The sequence below is a fragment of the Letharia columbiana genome, assembly GCF_014066305.1.
Source record: "Letharia columbiana isolate WasteWater2 chromosome Unknown Sc0000030_s0, whole genome shotgun sequence".
Classification (NCBI taxonomy): Eukaryota; Fungi; Ascomycota; class Lecanoromycetes; order Lecanorales; family Parmeliaceae; genus Letharia; species Letharia columbiana.
The window spans coordinates 58,802-72,847 of NW_023501072.1; the positions used below are offsets into that span (position 1 = coordinate 58,802).

At 33.3% G+C, this 14,046-nt stretch overlaps 2 protein-coding genes across 2 annotated transcripts; one reads left to right on the forward strand and one right to left on the reverse strand.

Annotated features, from left to right (window-relative positions):
• Positions 1 to 76: 76 nt before the first annotated feature.
• HO173_008285 (uncharacterized protein) lies at positions 77 to 1,333 on the reverse strand (the record flags this gene model as incomplete). Its single annotated transcript, XM_037310185.1, has 1 exon — positions 77 to 1,333. The coding sequence occupies one exon, from the start codon at positions 1,331 to 1,333 to the stop codon at positions 77 to 79; it is 1,257 nt and encodes a 418-aa protein (XP_037162930.1).
• Positions 1,334 to 6,891: 5,558 nt separating this feature from the next.
• On the forward strand, positions 6,892 to 7,881 carry HO173_008286 (uncharacterized protein; the record flags this gene model as incomplete). Its single annotated transcript, XM_037310186.1, has 1 exon — positions 6,892 to 7,881. The coding sequence occupies one exon, from the start codon at positions 6,892 to 6,894 to the stop codon at positions 7,879 to 7,881; it is 990 nt and encodes a 329-aa protein (XP_037162931.1).
• Between the last annotated feature and the right edge of the window lie 6,165 nt (positions 7,882 to 14,046).

A 14,046-nucleotide genomic window follows, 5' to 3' on the forward strand; every position in this document is an offset into this window, starting at 1 on the left:
GCTGTGTTGCACTAGCGTTTGACGGTTCCACTCCGTTCAGACTGATTTCAAACATTTCCTCTCCTCCCGCCCCTCCTCAGTCCACTCTGTACCACCAAGAGAAGCCCCGTCTGATGATTCCAACAATCCAGAGCGGAAGTACAAGCTCGACGACCCACCCTAGCTGCTGAGCCATCGCCCGCCTCACCCAATTGTCTATCACCGTATGGGGCGCTCCAGGAGTGAAGTACATGTCTTTGGTATTGGCGAATGAATGATTCTGCACTCTTGTTGCCCTTGTCATCATTTCGTCTTCGAAGGCGCTAATCTCCTTATCCAATGCATCAACGGCGTCTTCAATTTCGACGCTACGAATGATAGCCTGTGCTAGATTCAGAGCGTCTTCCATCGCAACATTGACTCCCTCGCCTGCATGTGGCGTCATCAGGTGCGCTGCATCTCCGATGAGGGTCACCTTTGCTCTATGCTTCCATCGATGTCCAGGAGGCAAAATGTATAGAGAGCGAGCGGTGAAGTCACTTTCGTCTGCCACCTGAGTGAGCTTCACCAGCGGTTCCGCCCAATCCTTGAATTCTTCTCTAATTGCCTTCTTCACCTCGCTCGCATTGTGTAAATCGTATCCGCAGGTCTTTCTCCAATCCTCGTCCCTATGGCCCGACGCATAGACAATGATTGTTCCGTCGCCTCTTTGCTGGGCATTCAGACCCTTGCCATCAGAAAATACGAACAAGGAACCACGATTGACAAGCTTGTAGAGGTCTGGGTGGCTCTTTTCGGCATCATGGATGAAGAGGTCGTATCCGCCCAGCCCAACGAAGTATGGTTCCACATCCGTGAGTACGGGCCGTACTTTGCTCCAGGCACCATCTGCACCAATGAGGAGATCGAACCCCGTCTCGACTCCATGGTCGAAGTGCAGGGATAGGGTATTCGCGTCTACGCTCCGTAGCCGGCAATGCCACCGTATTGTTCCCTCAGGTAACGAATCCACCAAGATCTGACGGAGCCGAGCTCTATCAATCTCTGGTCTTCCCCAACTCGAAGCCTCCGTTGTGCCACCAACTTTGATCAGGCTGACTAAATTCTTGTCCGCCAGGTTGATCGCTTCGCCGTCGTAGCGAGCGTACTGTGCGTATTCTTCGATTAGGCCCGCTTCTTTCAAGGCTTTGAGCCCAGTGCCTGTATGCAGGTCTAGTGTCCCCCCCTGCGCCCTAACGGACATGGAGGATTCCCCCTCGAAGATGGTAACGGGGATGGAGGCGCGTATGAGGAGACGGGCGAGGGTGCTTCCGGCGGGACCTGCGCCGATGATGGCGACTTTGGGAGGAGACATGAGGACTCTTGGTGTGCTGTGGTAAGCTTTAGCAGAAGATAGCAGCAAACTTGAGATGTTGCACTAGGAAAGACAAGTCGCAAATCTTAAAATCTAGATAGTCTTAAATGAAGCTATATAAACTAGTTATTAACTTAAGTAATCGAGATAGTAATATAAAGAAAAGATTATGTATATTAAGTATTAGATTAGTTAATAGTAATATATCGATGGCTAGCTACGTTAGCGTACTAGAGCCGATTCTTGATATTCTTCTTTATTATCGAAGAAATCTTTATTATATTATTAGTAATATCGAAATAAGATTAAGTATTATATAATAAGCTAAATGAGATTATTATAAAGCTATAAGATAAGATAGTAAGTAAAGTATTAAAGGGGAAGATATCGAGCGAGATAATTACGATAGTTAATAAATATATAAAGAGTATAAATACTATAAGAAAATCTATTAGAACGATTAGAAGGCTAGCGAGTAATAATATATATATTATAGCTATAAATAAGAAGAAGGCGAATAGACTAAGAAAAAGTAAGAATTAAACTTTAAAGATAAGTGGTAGCGCGAGAGTAATTATTAAAATGTATAGCCTTTTACTTTATAAAGTAAGAATTAATATATTCGATATTAAAGATATAGCTATAGTAATTAAAAGGGTTTAGAATAAGAATATTAATACGCTAAGCCTCGATATAGTATAGCTAGACTAATTCGGCGCGAATAAAGAGAGTTATAATAAGAGTTTATTAATTATCGAATTAATATTTCTAGAGAAAGAAAATAGAGTATTAGAAGAAGGCCTAGTTATCGATTCGAAACTATATAGCTATTACGTCTATAATAAGTAGTATAGATTAAAGTAATACTTCGTATATTAGAAATACGATTATCTATCGACTATATATTCTAAAAAGAATTACTTAGTATACGGGAAATACTTAGAAGAGTATTATTATAAAAGATTATATACGTCGATACTCGTAAATATTCGGTTTACGAGGGATTATATAAGGCTTAAAATAAGATATATATAATAAAGAAGAGAGAGATAGCGAGAATAAGAATAGCGAGATAATAAACTTCTTTACGATTTATAATAACGAAGGAAGTATCGATTAGCTATTAAATAAGCGATTAATTAAATAACTACTTTTAGAATACGTTTAATTATAGGCGAAATAAGGAATTTTTTTTAAGGTTAATATTTACGCGCGATAGGCTAGTAGATAGAGGGAGAATAATTAGTAGAAAAGGAATTAGAGGATTAAACCTCGAAAGAATTATTATATCGAATCTTTAGTCGAGTAAAAGAAGATATACTTTTATATTATTAATAAGGGCCTTATCTAGAAATAGATCGCTCTTTAAAGTAGTAGACGAAGTTAAATAATATAAGAATAATATAGCGATAAGGGAAATTAATAACTTCGAGGACGCTAGATAGTCTCTAAGTTAAAAGAGTAGTAATAAGAGAATTACGATTCTCGTTAATAGAAATAAAAAGAGATATATTCGATTTATCGACGATTAAGAAAAGAAGAATACTTAGAAAGAGAATATAAACTCTATAAACTAGGCGAAGCGAGTAAGTAATATTAATAATAATATCAAGAAATAATAGTATATCTTAGTTAGCTATTAATACTATAATATAATATAAGAAAATTTAGAATAATTATAATAGAACTCTTCGATAATAAAAAGATCTATAATATCGATATAGTAGTAATTTAGAAGCTCTAGAGAAATATTAATATAAATATATCGTATTATTCTCTAAAGAATAGATTTAATTTAATCTACCTCTATTATAATAATATATAAGTATACTTCTATATTAATAAGAGAATATTATTAAAGTAATAATATTTATTATATTACTTATCAAACCTCTATACTCTTAATATTAAGTTCGAAAATAATAGAATTATATATATATATAATATTTATAACCTCGACGACTAATAAATAGATGAACTTAACGAATTATATAAGACGCTTATAAAGTCTAAGAATAACGAATAGATTATACTAGGCGACTTTAATCTTTATTATATAATATAGAGGAAATTAAATACTTATATCGATGAGAGAGTAGAAGAATTAATATTTATAGCGAAAGAATTTATTATAAAATAAGTATTGCTAGTAGAAATAATAATATATAAAGAAAACTATTAAATAATAATAAATCTACTATTCGCTACTTTAGTATTAATAATAAATATTATTAACTATAATATCGAAAATAATTTCGAAAGCGAATTTAATTATCTTTTAATTTTTATAAAGCTTAAACTAGCCGTAATAGAGTTAGTATTAATAATATATCGAAACTTTAATAAACTAAACGCCGAGGTTTTAAGAGAGATACTCGCTAGAGCTATAATATCGAAAGAGTATCTAGTTAATTTCTCGAGAAATAATAAAAATCTTATTAATAATAATATCGATTATTAAATAATAACTATTATTAACTCTATTTAAGCGATTATAAAGAAGTTTACTTCGATTATTAGATTATCGCTATAATTTAGATTGAAATTTATATTAGAATATAAGAAAGTATAAAGACATTATAAATCGCTAAAAAGAAGTTAAAGAATAACGCTTTTAAAGAAAGTATAAAATAAGTATAAAGTCGCTAAGAACTTCAAAAATAATCTAATTAAGAGAACTATTAGAAAGGTATTTAGAGAGTTTATAATAGAGGCGTATAAGTCGCTATAAATAATATAGAAAAAGATTAAGTAAGTTAGAAAACAACTTATAATATAGATATATCTCCCTTCGCTATTTAATAAAGATAAATAAGAATATAATAAATTAGGCTTAAAGGTAGATCTTCTTATAAGAATATTCTTTTTATTATTAATATAGACGAAGTTAAATAATATTAACGTCGATATAATATATTTATAAGTCTATCTAATAGATATAATTATCGTAAATAAGATAAAAAAGGCTATAACGTAAATATCGTTGAAGAGAGCCTTAGAGAAAAACGCGATTCTTAATCTAATTCTTAAAAAGATTCTAAAGTTATTACTCTCTTATCTATATAGAATATTTAATATATATATAACGAACGACTACTATTTAGAGCACTTTAGAATATTAATAATAATTATTCTTTCGAAGCCGGGTAAGGATTATTCGATTTCTAAAGAATATCGATTAATAGCTCTACTTAATACTATAGAAAAGATAATAAAGTTTATTCTTACTAAAAGAATAGTATATCTTATAAAGATATATAAACTTCTATCGATTATATATATAAGAGGCCGTAGATTACGATTATATAAATACGATATTTACTATCTTCTAGAAAGAATATATTAAATCTAAAACTCTAATAAAGTAGCTACGATATTACTATTAGACGTTTTAGATATATATAATAAAGTCTCTTATCCTCGATTACTTTATAATCTTCGAAAGCGAAAAATTAATATAAGAGTAGTTAATTAGATAGAATCGTTCTTATTTAATAGAATAATAATATTAAAAATAAGCGAATACTTTATATTAAAGACTCTTATAGTAATCGAAATTCTTTAAGAATTACCGCTATCGTTTATATTTTATCTCTTCTATAATTTAGATCTTATCGATAAATATAATAGTCGCGCCGACTTAGAAACGATAGTTATCGACTTTATAAACGATATAGATCTTTTAATAATAGAAGACTCTATCGAGGAAAACTATAACGCTCTTTATAAAATCTACGACGAAGTTTATATAAAGTAAGCGTTATGATACGAATCGAAGTTTAATCTTAGTAAATATTAACTATTATATTTTAATAGAAAATAGAGATTTAGCTTAGATTATTTTCTATAATTTAATAAGAGATAATATATTAAGGCGAGACGCTTTATTCGCTATTTAGAAGTCGAAATTAATTTTAAACTTCTATAGAGTTATTATAATAAGAAGATTCGATTTAAGACTATTAAAAGTATCGATATATTAGTAAGAATTATCGAATCGACGTAGGGTAATAATTATAAGAGTATAAGATAGCTCTATTAGGCGGTAATTATTCTATAAATAACGTATTACTACTTAATATAATATTAGCTTAAAAATACTATTCGACTATAATAAAACTTATCTCTTATCGTTATAAAGGATTTAATCTTAGATAGAGAGAAAGATAATTAAAGTATTTAAGGCTATATTTATTTTAGTATTCGATATAAAAGCGTATTTTCTATTAGTTAAATAATAGCTAGATAAGATTATCTCGAAAGCTATCTTATAAATCGCTATTAGTTTAATATATAGCGAGATTATTAAGTTACGATTTAAGCGATAAAAGTTTAAAAGAAAATCTAAGAAGAATAGAAAACTAAGTTTACTAAAGCGATATATTAATAGATTCAAAGAATAATATAACGATATTAATAAGATTAAGAAACTACGCCTTTTTAGCGCCGCCCTTAATTAAGAGTCTTTTAAAATAATAATTTATAAGATTAAGAAAGTCGTTAAAGAACTAGCTAAAAGATCGATTAATAAGAGTTATATAATAATATATATAGACGATAGCGGGATTAATAAAAAGGTGAGAGCTTTAGCTATATCGTTAGATATTAATTCTACTTTTAATATCTATTTAGACTTAAGCGACTAATATATAATATACTTAACGAAGTTATATAATATTCTTTAAGCTCTAATTATAGTAATTATATATTAAATAAGATTATAACTTAGTAGAGTTATAGTAAATACAAATAATTAAATATCGATTTAGACTATTAAAGATTTAAATAAGTATTTAAAATAGATCTATATAATATAGATAGTATAGATTATTAATTCGTTAAGATATCTCGAGATAGTAATAGAATTATATTAGATTTCGATGTATATCGATATTAATGATAATAAATAGACGAATAGAAAGGCGAAGAAGACTATTAACTAGCGAGAGCGAGTAGTTTATAATAAAAGAGTAAAGATAAATATTAACGAAATAGTCTAATTATTAATTATATAGATAAGAATAATATCGATAATTAAGATAGCTATTAGAGATTACGCGATAAAATAATAAATTATCGAATAGATTAATAAGAAGCGAGGTGGTATTCTTAGAAGAATCTAATTAACATCGTTAAAATAAATATAACTTCTATATTCGAGAGTTAAGCGCGCTAAGACGTCGCTAATAACGTAAATAAAATTGAAAAATAGATCTTAAGGTCTTTCTTTATAATCGATAGATATCGAATATAGAGAATAAAGAATACGAGTGTAAAGCGAAGTAGATAGCTCGATATATTCTTTACGAATATAGGCTATTTAGTAAGAAGCGAGGAATATAATAGGTCGAAGGAGAAGGAAGGTAAAAAGAGGGTTATTACTTATAAGAATATGCTAATAAACTACGCTACGCCTCTATAGTTCAAGTAGCGAACTTTATAAGCCAAATATTAGCACTTATTCAGATAATATTAAGCCTTATATTAAGCAATGGTACAACGAGACCACCGGCCTGTGGGAAACGACAGGATGGTGGAACAGTGCGAATGCCTTGACGATGCTTGCCGATTTTGCTGGGGTCGACTCATCACTCGACGTTGTTGCTGGGCATGTATTTCAGAACACTTTTTCACAGGCTCAAAAGACAAGTCTCGAGACCATCAAAGTCATGACACCGTACTCTGTGACTACATACACAGGACCAAAGTTCCCGCCTTGGATCATTCCCCCTAAAAACGGCTTTGCCGGGTTTCTCAATGACTTCTATGATGATGAAGGTTGGTGGGGGCTTGCTTGGCTCCAAGTTTACGATCTTACGAAGCAGCAACAGTACCTTCAGGCTGCTATTGACATCTTCGAGGACATGAGGAAAGGCTGGGGTGGCACTTGTGGAGGTCTATGGTGGAACAAGCAGCACTCATACAAAGGTGCAATTGAGAATGCGCTGTTCCTGACAGTGGCTGCTCAGCTTGCCAACAGAGCGTCGAATAAGAAATATTATCTTTACTGGGCGTGGAAGGAGTGGGACTGGTTCCAGCGCACCGGCATGATCAATGCACACTACAACATTAACAACGGGATCAACCTCGTAACGTGTCGAAACGACAATGGTATCGTATGGTCATACAATCAAGGTGTCATACTCGGTGGGCTATTGGAGCTTTACACGGCAGCCCCTAACAAAACCCATCTTATCATGGCCGAGCGAATTGCCCTCGCCGGTATCAAGTTTCTGAGTGATCCTAATGGAATTCTCCGCGATCCATGCGAGCCCAATTGTGGAGCTGATGGTCCTCAGTTCAAAGGAATCTTCATGCGCAATCTTCAGAAATTGCAATTGGCGATTCCCAACAATCGATTCAAGACATTCATCAACGAAAATGCCAACAGTATATGGCTCAATGATCGCGGTTCTGGCAATCAATTGGGGCTTCTCTGGTCTGGTCCATTCATGGGTGCAACTGCATCAACGCAGAGCTCTGCTGCGGATGCTTTGGTAGCTGCATTGGCCATTGGATGTCAAAGGGTAAATCTTAACGTGCAGTAAATCTGCTGCGAATCTCTGCAGGCTGTGAAGTAGAAGTTACAAATGATATTAGGATTTTAGGGAATCAATACATGCCCAGCCCCCTTGCTTCAGTGGACCGTCCTCTAGAAGAAGTAAGGGTTAGAATTTCAATTTATATCACGAATCTCGACAATGCAGATCCAAACAACAGTGTGGCTAAACATCTTTTGTCTCAAATTTTATACTTTTCCATCATGCTCAATCGGCTCTCCTCTCTTCTTAAAATTTAAAATGACTTATATAAGGCAAGTCTCTCACACCCTCTTCAATGCCCTCGATAACCTTGTCTTACATTAAACACAGACCAGGTCCGCAAGCATGGGCCTCCAGAACTCGACTCCTACTGTTGTAGTCTGACTATAAACATCCCACAAACTAACAATTGACACTGCTACCCAACAACGAAAGTATCCATCGTGGCAAAAGAAATGCATTCTTAGAGAAGATCATCACCCTCGACACCGTCAAAAACCTTCATCCTCTTCAGCAAAGCCCTATGTCTCACACTGCAGCTTGCCATCGCCGACATGGCGCGTCTTCAATACTCATACGAGTGCATATACCCAATCTCCAGCGTCAATGAAATTGGGCCCTGCTTGTCAACTACGGTGCATTGAAAGACATCCTCAGTGAGGATTACACGCCGATTCGCAGTGCCTTCCTCGGAAAGGGAGATAAAGCGAAAAAATCGAAAAAACCGACAGTCCGGTGAAGATATGCTCAGTTGCTGAGGGCGACTTTGCAGATGTGTGAGCCTGATTCGGCGGCCGCTTCTTGGATCAAGTATTGCTAGGCCACCGAAGTGGACGCAAGTAAAACACATCGATCGCTGAGTAAGAAGTTCGTTGCCGGCGCCAGACGACTTGAGAACCACGGCCAACGCATATGAAAATGGCACCATAGCGATGCTCAGACACCTCTTACTATGAACTCGTTATGTTTTCTGTGCTATTCTGCGCCAACCTTTGCGGCTTGAGGACGAATCCCGTACCAATCTGCGCGCTGTCGAGAAAGATGGAAAATTTCATCTCACCAAAAGCTCTCAGTCCAAGCATGATATTGAGAAACAATATACTGAACGTCCTTATGACATGATCCGAAGTAAATCTCGAAGGTAAGCCCACCCCGCGCACATTGATCGCGCAATCATTCGAGAGGCTTCGCGCACTGACAGCCGCGGCGACGTCTGTGCTTGGGTGCGGCGCACTAGTCGCAAACCCGTCTAGGCATGCGGTGAAGATATCTGTAGGGGAAATCCTCGCCCCGTCATACTCATACTCGATTTTGAAATTCCCCTTCGAATACGAACGAGGGCCTACGGGCAGCGCAGCTAAATCGTGGTTTGCAGGAATTGATAGATCTGTCAAATTCAACGGACCATCTACCAGTGTCAGACCATGTTCCAAGAGGGCACCCTGCTGCTCCTCTGTCCGCTCCTCCGTCCGCTCCTCAACCTTTATATTCCCAGTCTTGACGCCCACGACCACAATGTCACAATTGGCGGTGTAAAAATTTATTCTTTTTGGCTACCGCGATGCCGAGATCATAGAGACTGACGATCGCGTAGTCGTTCTGCAGACTAGTAGGTCTCTTTGGTGGTCCAGTCGTTTTTGTAGGGGTAAGGGTAATCTTGACGGCGGTACCCCCAGGTAGGCCTATTACGTACTTGTGGACGATCCAATCCTCCCAACTTGCTTGAGCCCCTTGTAGACATAAGCGCAAGGATGTGCCCGTAGATACCGAGTACGAACAGGGGCTTTGTCGTATCGAAGGTTAATTTTGGGGCGAAGACCGGAAATGTCGGGTCTTGCGGTAAGATTTGACATACTGCCTGATCAACTTTTTGTTCTGCGAACAGGGAAATCCGATATGCTCACCTAGCTTGTACGGCGGTGTGGTTTGGGTTCAGTACGATGGGATTGAGGTGGAGGAGTAGAGCGAAACCGCCATTGAAACTGAGCAGGATTTCATGTTGGAGCAATTTTACCAATTACCTGCAGCACCTGGATAGAACGGACAACGACCAAAAGAATGAAGGTAAAGTTGGGAACTAAGTCTGTGCCACTTGTATTGCCCCTAAGCGCATATCGCAACGTTGATCCACGGTTTGCGAGAAGCCGCGAAGTGTCACAGAGCTAGTCGCTAAATGCAACGGCCAACGCGAACACATGATAACCGCAGGTTCTTCCCATACAGACTCTATCAGACTGTCTAATGTTACGGCTTTCATCCCATTAACCCTCCCAGTACCTGACTTTCACACCTCGTGCTATCCTCCGTTCAGCCTTCATTGACTCTTCTCTCAAAAGACCATCGAACACGTGTTCCAACAGTATTGTTGATATGTCTCATTCATATCCCGTCCCAATCATATCAAACCCACACCTCCAGGCGCCAACCCTCTATACTATCCCACAGCGTTCTAGATCAGCCGTCTTGTCAAACTCCGTCCCCGCCATAGCCGGTATCATCCGCGCCTTGGTAGCCGCAGTCCCATTTCAAGCGGACCTAGCATCCCTGATCTGCCGTGCCGACCTTTGGGACAAATGGGGGCCTTGTTCGAGGCAACTGGGGTCGTATGTCGGACCTGCTAACGCCAGCATCACGAACTATTGGACAATCAAAGCTTCATGGGGCTGGATCTCGATGTTGAGAACAACTTAGATAGAGTGTCGTCCCTCGAAAGGCTTGTTCAGTAGCTAATAACTTGTCGAGCAGAGTGGTGATGTTGAAGGCCAGTGAAGAAGACTTTACATGTTGATGGAGGTAGCGACTTCGATACCGTGCCAAGAAGTCGATATGAGTCCCTATCGGAATCGAATGAAGGCTTTTACAGACTAAAGCGAAACCTCGGATCGTCATCGCCAATATTTCCACTCCTGTCAACGGCTCTTTATTCGATTTCATCTCTGTCAGAGTCATATTATTTTTCTTCTTTTTTTTATAGTTAAATCTATATATATTAGTCTTTATTTAACTATTATAAGTATTATTTAATTATTATAAATATACTTTATACTCTTATATACTTTATAATAGCCTTTACTACTATTATTAGATTTAAAAAAATAGTTAAATATATTATTTTTATCTTTAAAATTATTAAAAAGATCTCTAACGTAGTTAATAAGATTAATAAGACCCTTAAGATTAAAAAGACTTTTAAGGCTATTAAGACTAAAATATCTTCTTTCTATAAGAATATTCTTATATATAATATATTATTAAATATTATAAATCTAAATTAAATAGATAAAACGTCTTTATTTACTATTAAAGTAGATTTTAAAGAATTAATAATCTAGCTATTTAAGATTTAAAAAAAGCGAAATCATCGCTATCGTTATAAAAGTCGAGTTTATTATAAGAGTTAGATTTATAAGTTACGTTATTATTACCGCCGCTATAATTATAATTATTATTATTATTATTTAAATATATCGAATTTAAACTTATTTAATTTTAAATCGAATTAAGAAAAAAGAAGAGAAATCTTATTTCGTTATATAAAAGATAAGAAGTTCTTTCTTAATATTACTAAAAGATTTCGAAGTATAAATATTAAATACTTTAAATAAATCTTCTTCGAGATCTTTAAGACTAAAAATCTCGTTAAATTAGCTTATATATATATTATTATAATTAAAAAAGATATTAATATTAATAGTTATAATTATATAATATACTATTTTCTTATATACTTAATAGCTATTAATTACTTTACTTATATAAATATAAAAAAAGATTTAAATAAAACTCTTTATATATATATATTATTTATTTATTACGACTATCTCTTACTTATAAATTTAACTTTATTCTTACTTATTACCTCGCCTTTATTACTATATATATTTAAAATAATTAAAATAATTTTAAGATTTAAAAAGCGAACGATTAAAGCTATAAAGATCTTCTTATATCTAAAGAAACTTATATAAATAATTATTAGCAACTCAGCTAAAAAAGCTAATTTCGGGGGTGTCTACGCTTGATAGTTAGACACCTCTATTTAAATCTAAATACCTGCCCGTAGAGCCTTCAGGGCCTTCGTAGGGACTATTTCTAACAACGCCTCCCTCTCTAGGGGGCTTATCCTCGAGCTTCGAAGATAGTATAAAAATCGCGACGTTTCGGGGACTCTTCCCCGAAAGATCTACGATTTTAAGAACAATATGCCCTATGCTCCGGGGTTTACTCCCCGAAGACTTCTAAATGCCCGCCATTACGAGACTTGAAATTGCTACTAAGGTTTCTGCCTACGGGGCTATCAAGTGAAAGGCCTTTAGCCCGCCTTCGCATCGATATAATATGGGAATAGAGCTGTATTCCGGGCCTATAGCCCCGCCTTAGCGTACACAAATCAAATTCAGGCCTGTTTTTTGGCCAGCCTCGGAGTTTCTTTCCCGAGCGTCTACTTCTAGAGCTTTTTTGCCCTAGGGCGTTCTACCCGAAATGTTCTTATTGGAATAGAACTATTTTACTCGAAAATCTTATTTATATAAGACGTTCTATTCGAAATATCCTCATCGAAATAAGACGTTCTATTCGAAAATATTCGACTTCGAAGCTCGCCTTCGACGTGACTATTACCTAAGCGACCCTCTAAAAAAATTAAGTTTCTAATTTTTAATAGGGGATTTAAGCGTTCTTAAACCCTCGACTCTTAAATTTTATTAATTAAGTATATTACTCTTAATTATAACTAGTATTACTTCGAGATAACTAGTTAGATTCTTTAAACTATTATTAACTCGAAAATAAAGCGTAGATATTATTATTAGTAACTTAGCTAAAAAAGTCTAATTTCGAGAGTATCTACGTTTAATAGTTAGATACCTCTATTTAAACTTAAATATCTATTTATAGAAATCTCGTAGAATTCTCGTAGAGATTATTTCTAATAATAATAGTAAATTAAATCTCGATATATCTAGCCTTAATAAGATTATCGCTAAAGAAATTAAAATTTATAAGAATTTTAATAGAGATAGCTATTTTTATAAGCGCTATATTTATTTATATATCTATATAATCTATTAATAAAATTATTCGATAAATAAATATCTTAAAACTCTAAATTTAGCTATAAATAGTTTTAATTATTTATTATTAAGTAATCGTATTATTAAGATAGAATAACTTTTAAAATATTTATAAATATCTTAATCGCTATAGTATATATCTAAGAGATTTCTATACGCGCTATATAATCTATTAAATCTAAATTTATTCTATTAGAGACTATTAATAATTAATAATTAATTTAAATAATTAAATAATTATTTAAATCTAATATTTATTAAGATTATTTTAATTATTCTTCGAAAGAGCGCTAAGATAGATTTTCGAGATTATATCTTAACTTATCGTAATTAAAATTATTTATTAATATATTAAGCATCTTAAATATTATTAATAAATCTTTAAAAATAGCTTTAATAGTATTATCTAATCGAGATTAACTCTTAAAACGAGCTTTACTATATCTATTCGCTACTCGATTTAATATTAAAATATAATAAAGATTAGAGATAAATTTATAATCTCTTATTTCTATACGATTACTTAATTAATAACGATATTTAAATAAAATAAGATATATTAAAATATATTATATATAATAATATAGTAGTAATATTACTATAGAAAGATCTAAGAGTCTAATTTATTAAAAGAGATCTTAAAGATATCTTTAGATATATATTTATCGCTATATTAAATTAATAGCTACTTAGTTTTAATTATAATAAACGCTATTAAAAAGAATAATATCTATTATTTAAATTATATATATTATTATTTCTATTTAATCTCTTTATAAAGACTCTTATTTAAATCTTAATCGCTATTTTTCTATAGAAAATAATACTTTATTATCTAAATAATTTCTTTATAATTCTTTTATTAAATAATAATATAATTATATATATCTAGTAGTTCGACTAATTATATAATAAATTAGATCTTTAAATTAATTATATAAAGAATATTATAAATTTTATAATCGAGTTTTTAAGAATTAAATTTAATAATATTTATATATAGATAAGACTTTTCTTAAATAAGCTAGCTAAAATAAGAATTATAATTAAAAATCTTTTAAAAAAAAAATTATATTAGAAGCTCGAGTTAATAATTAAC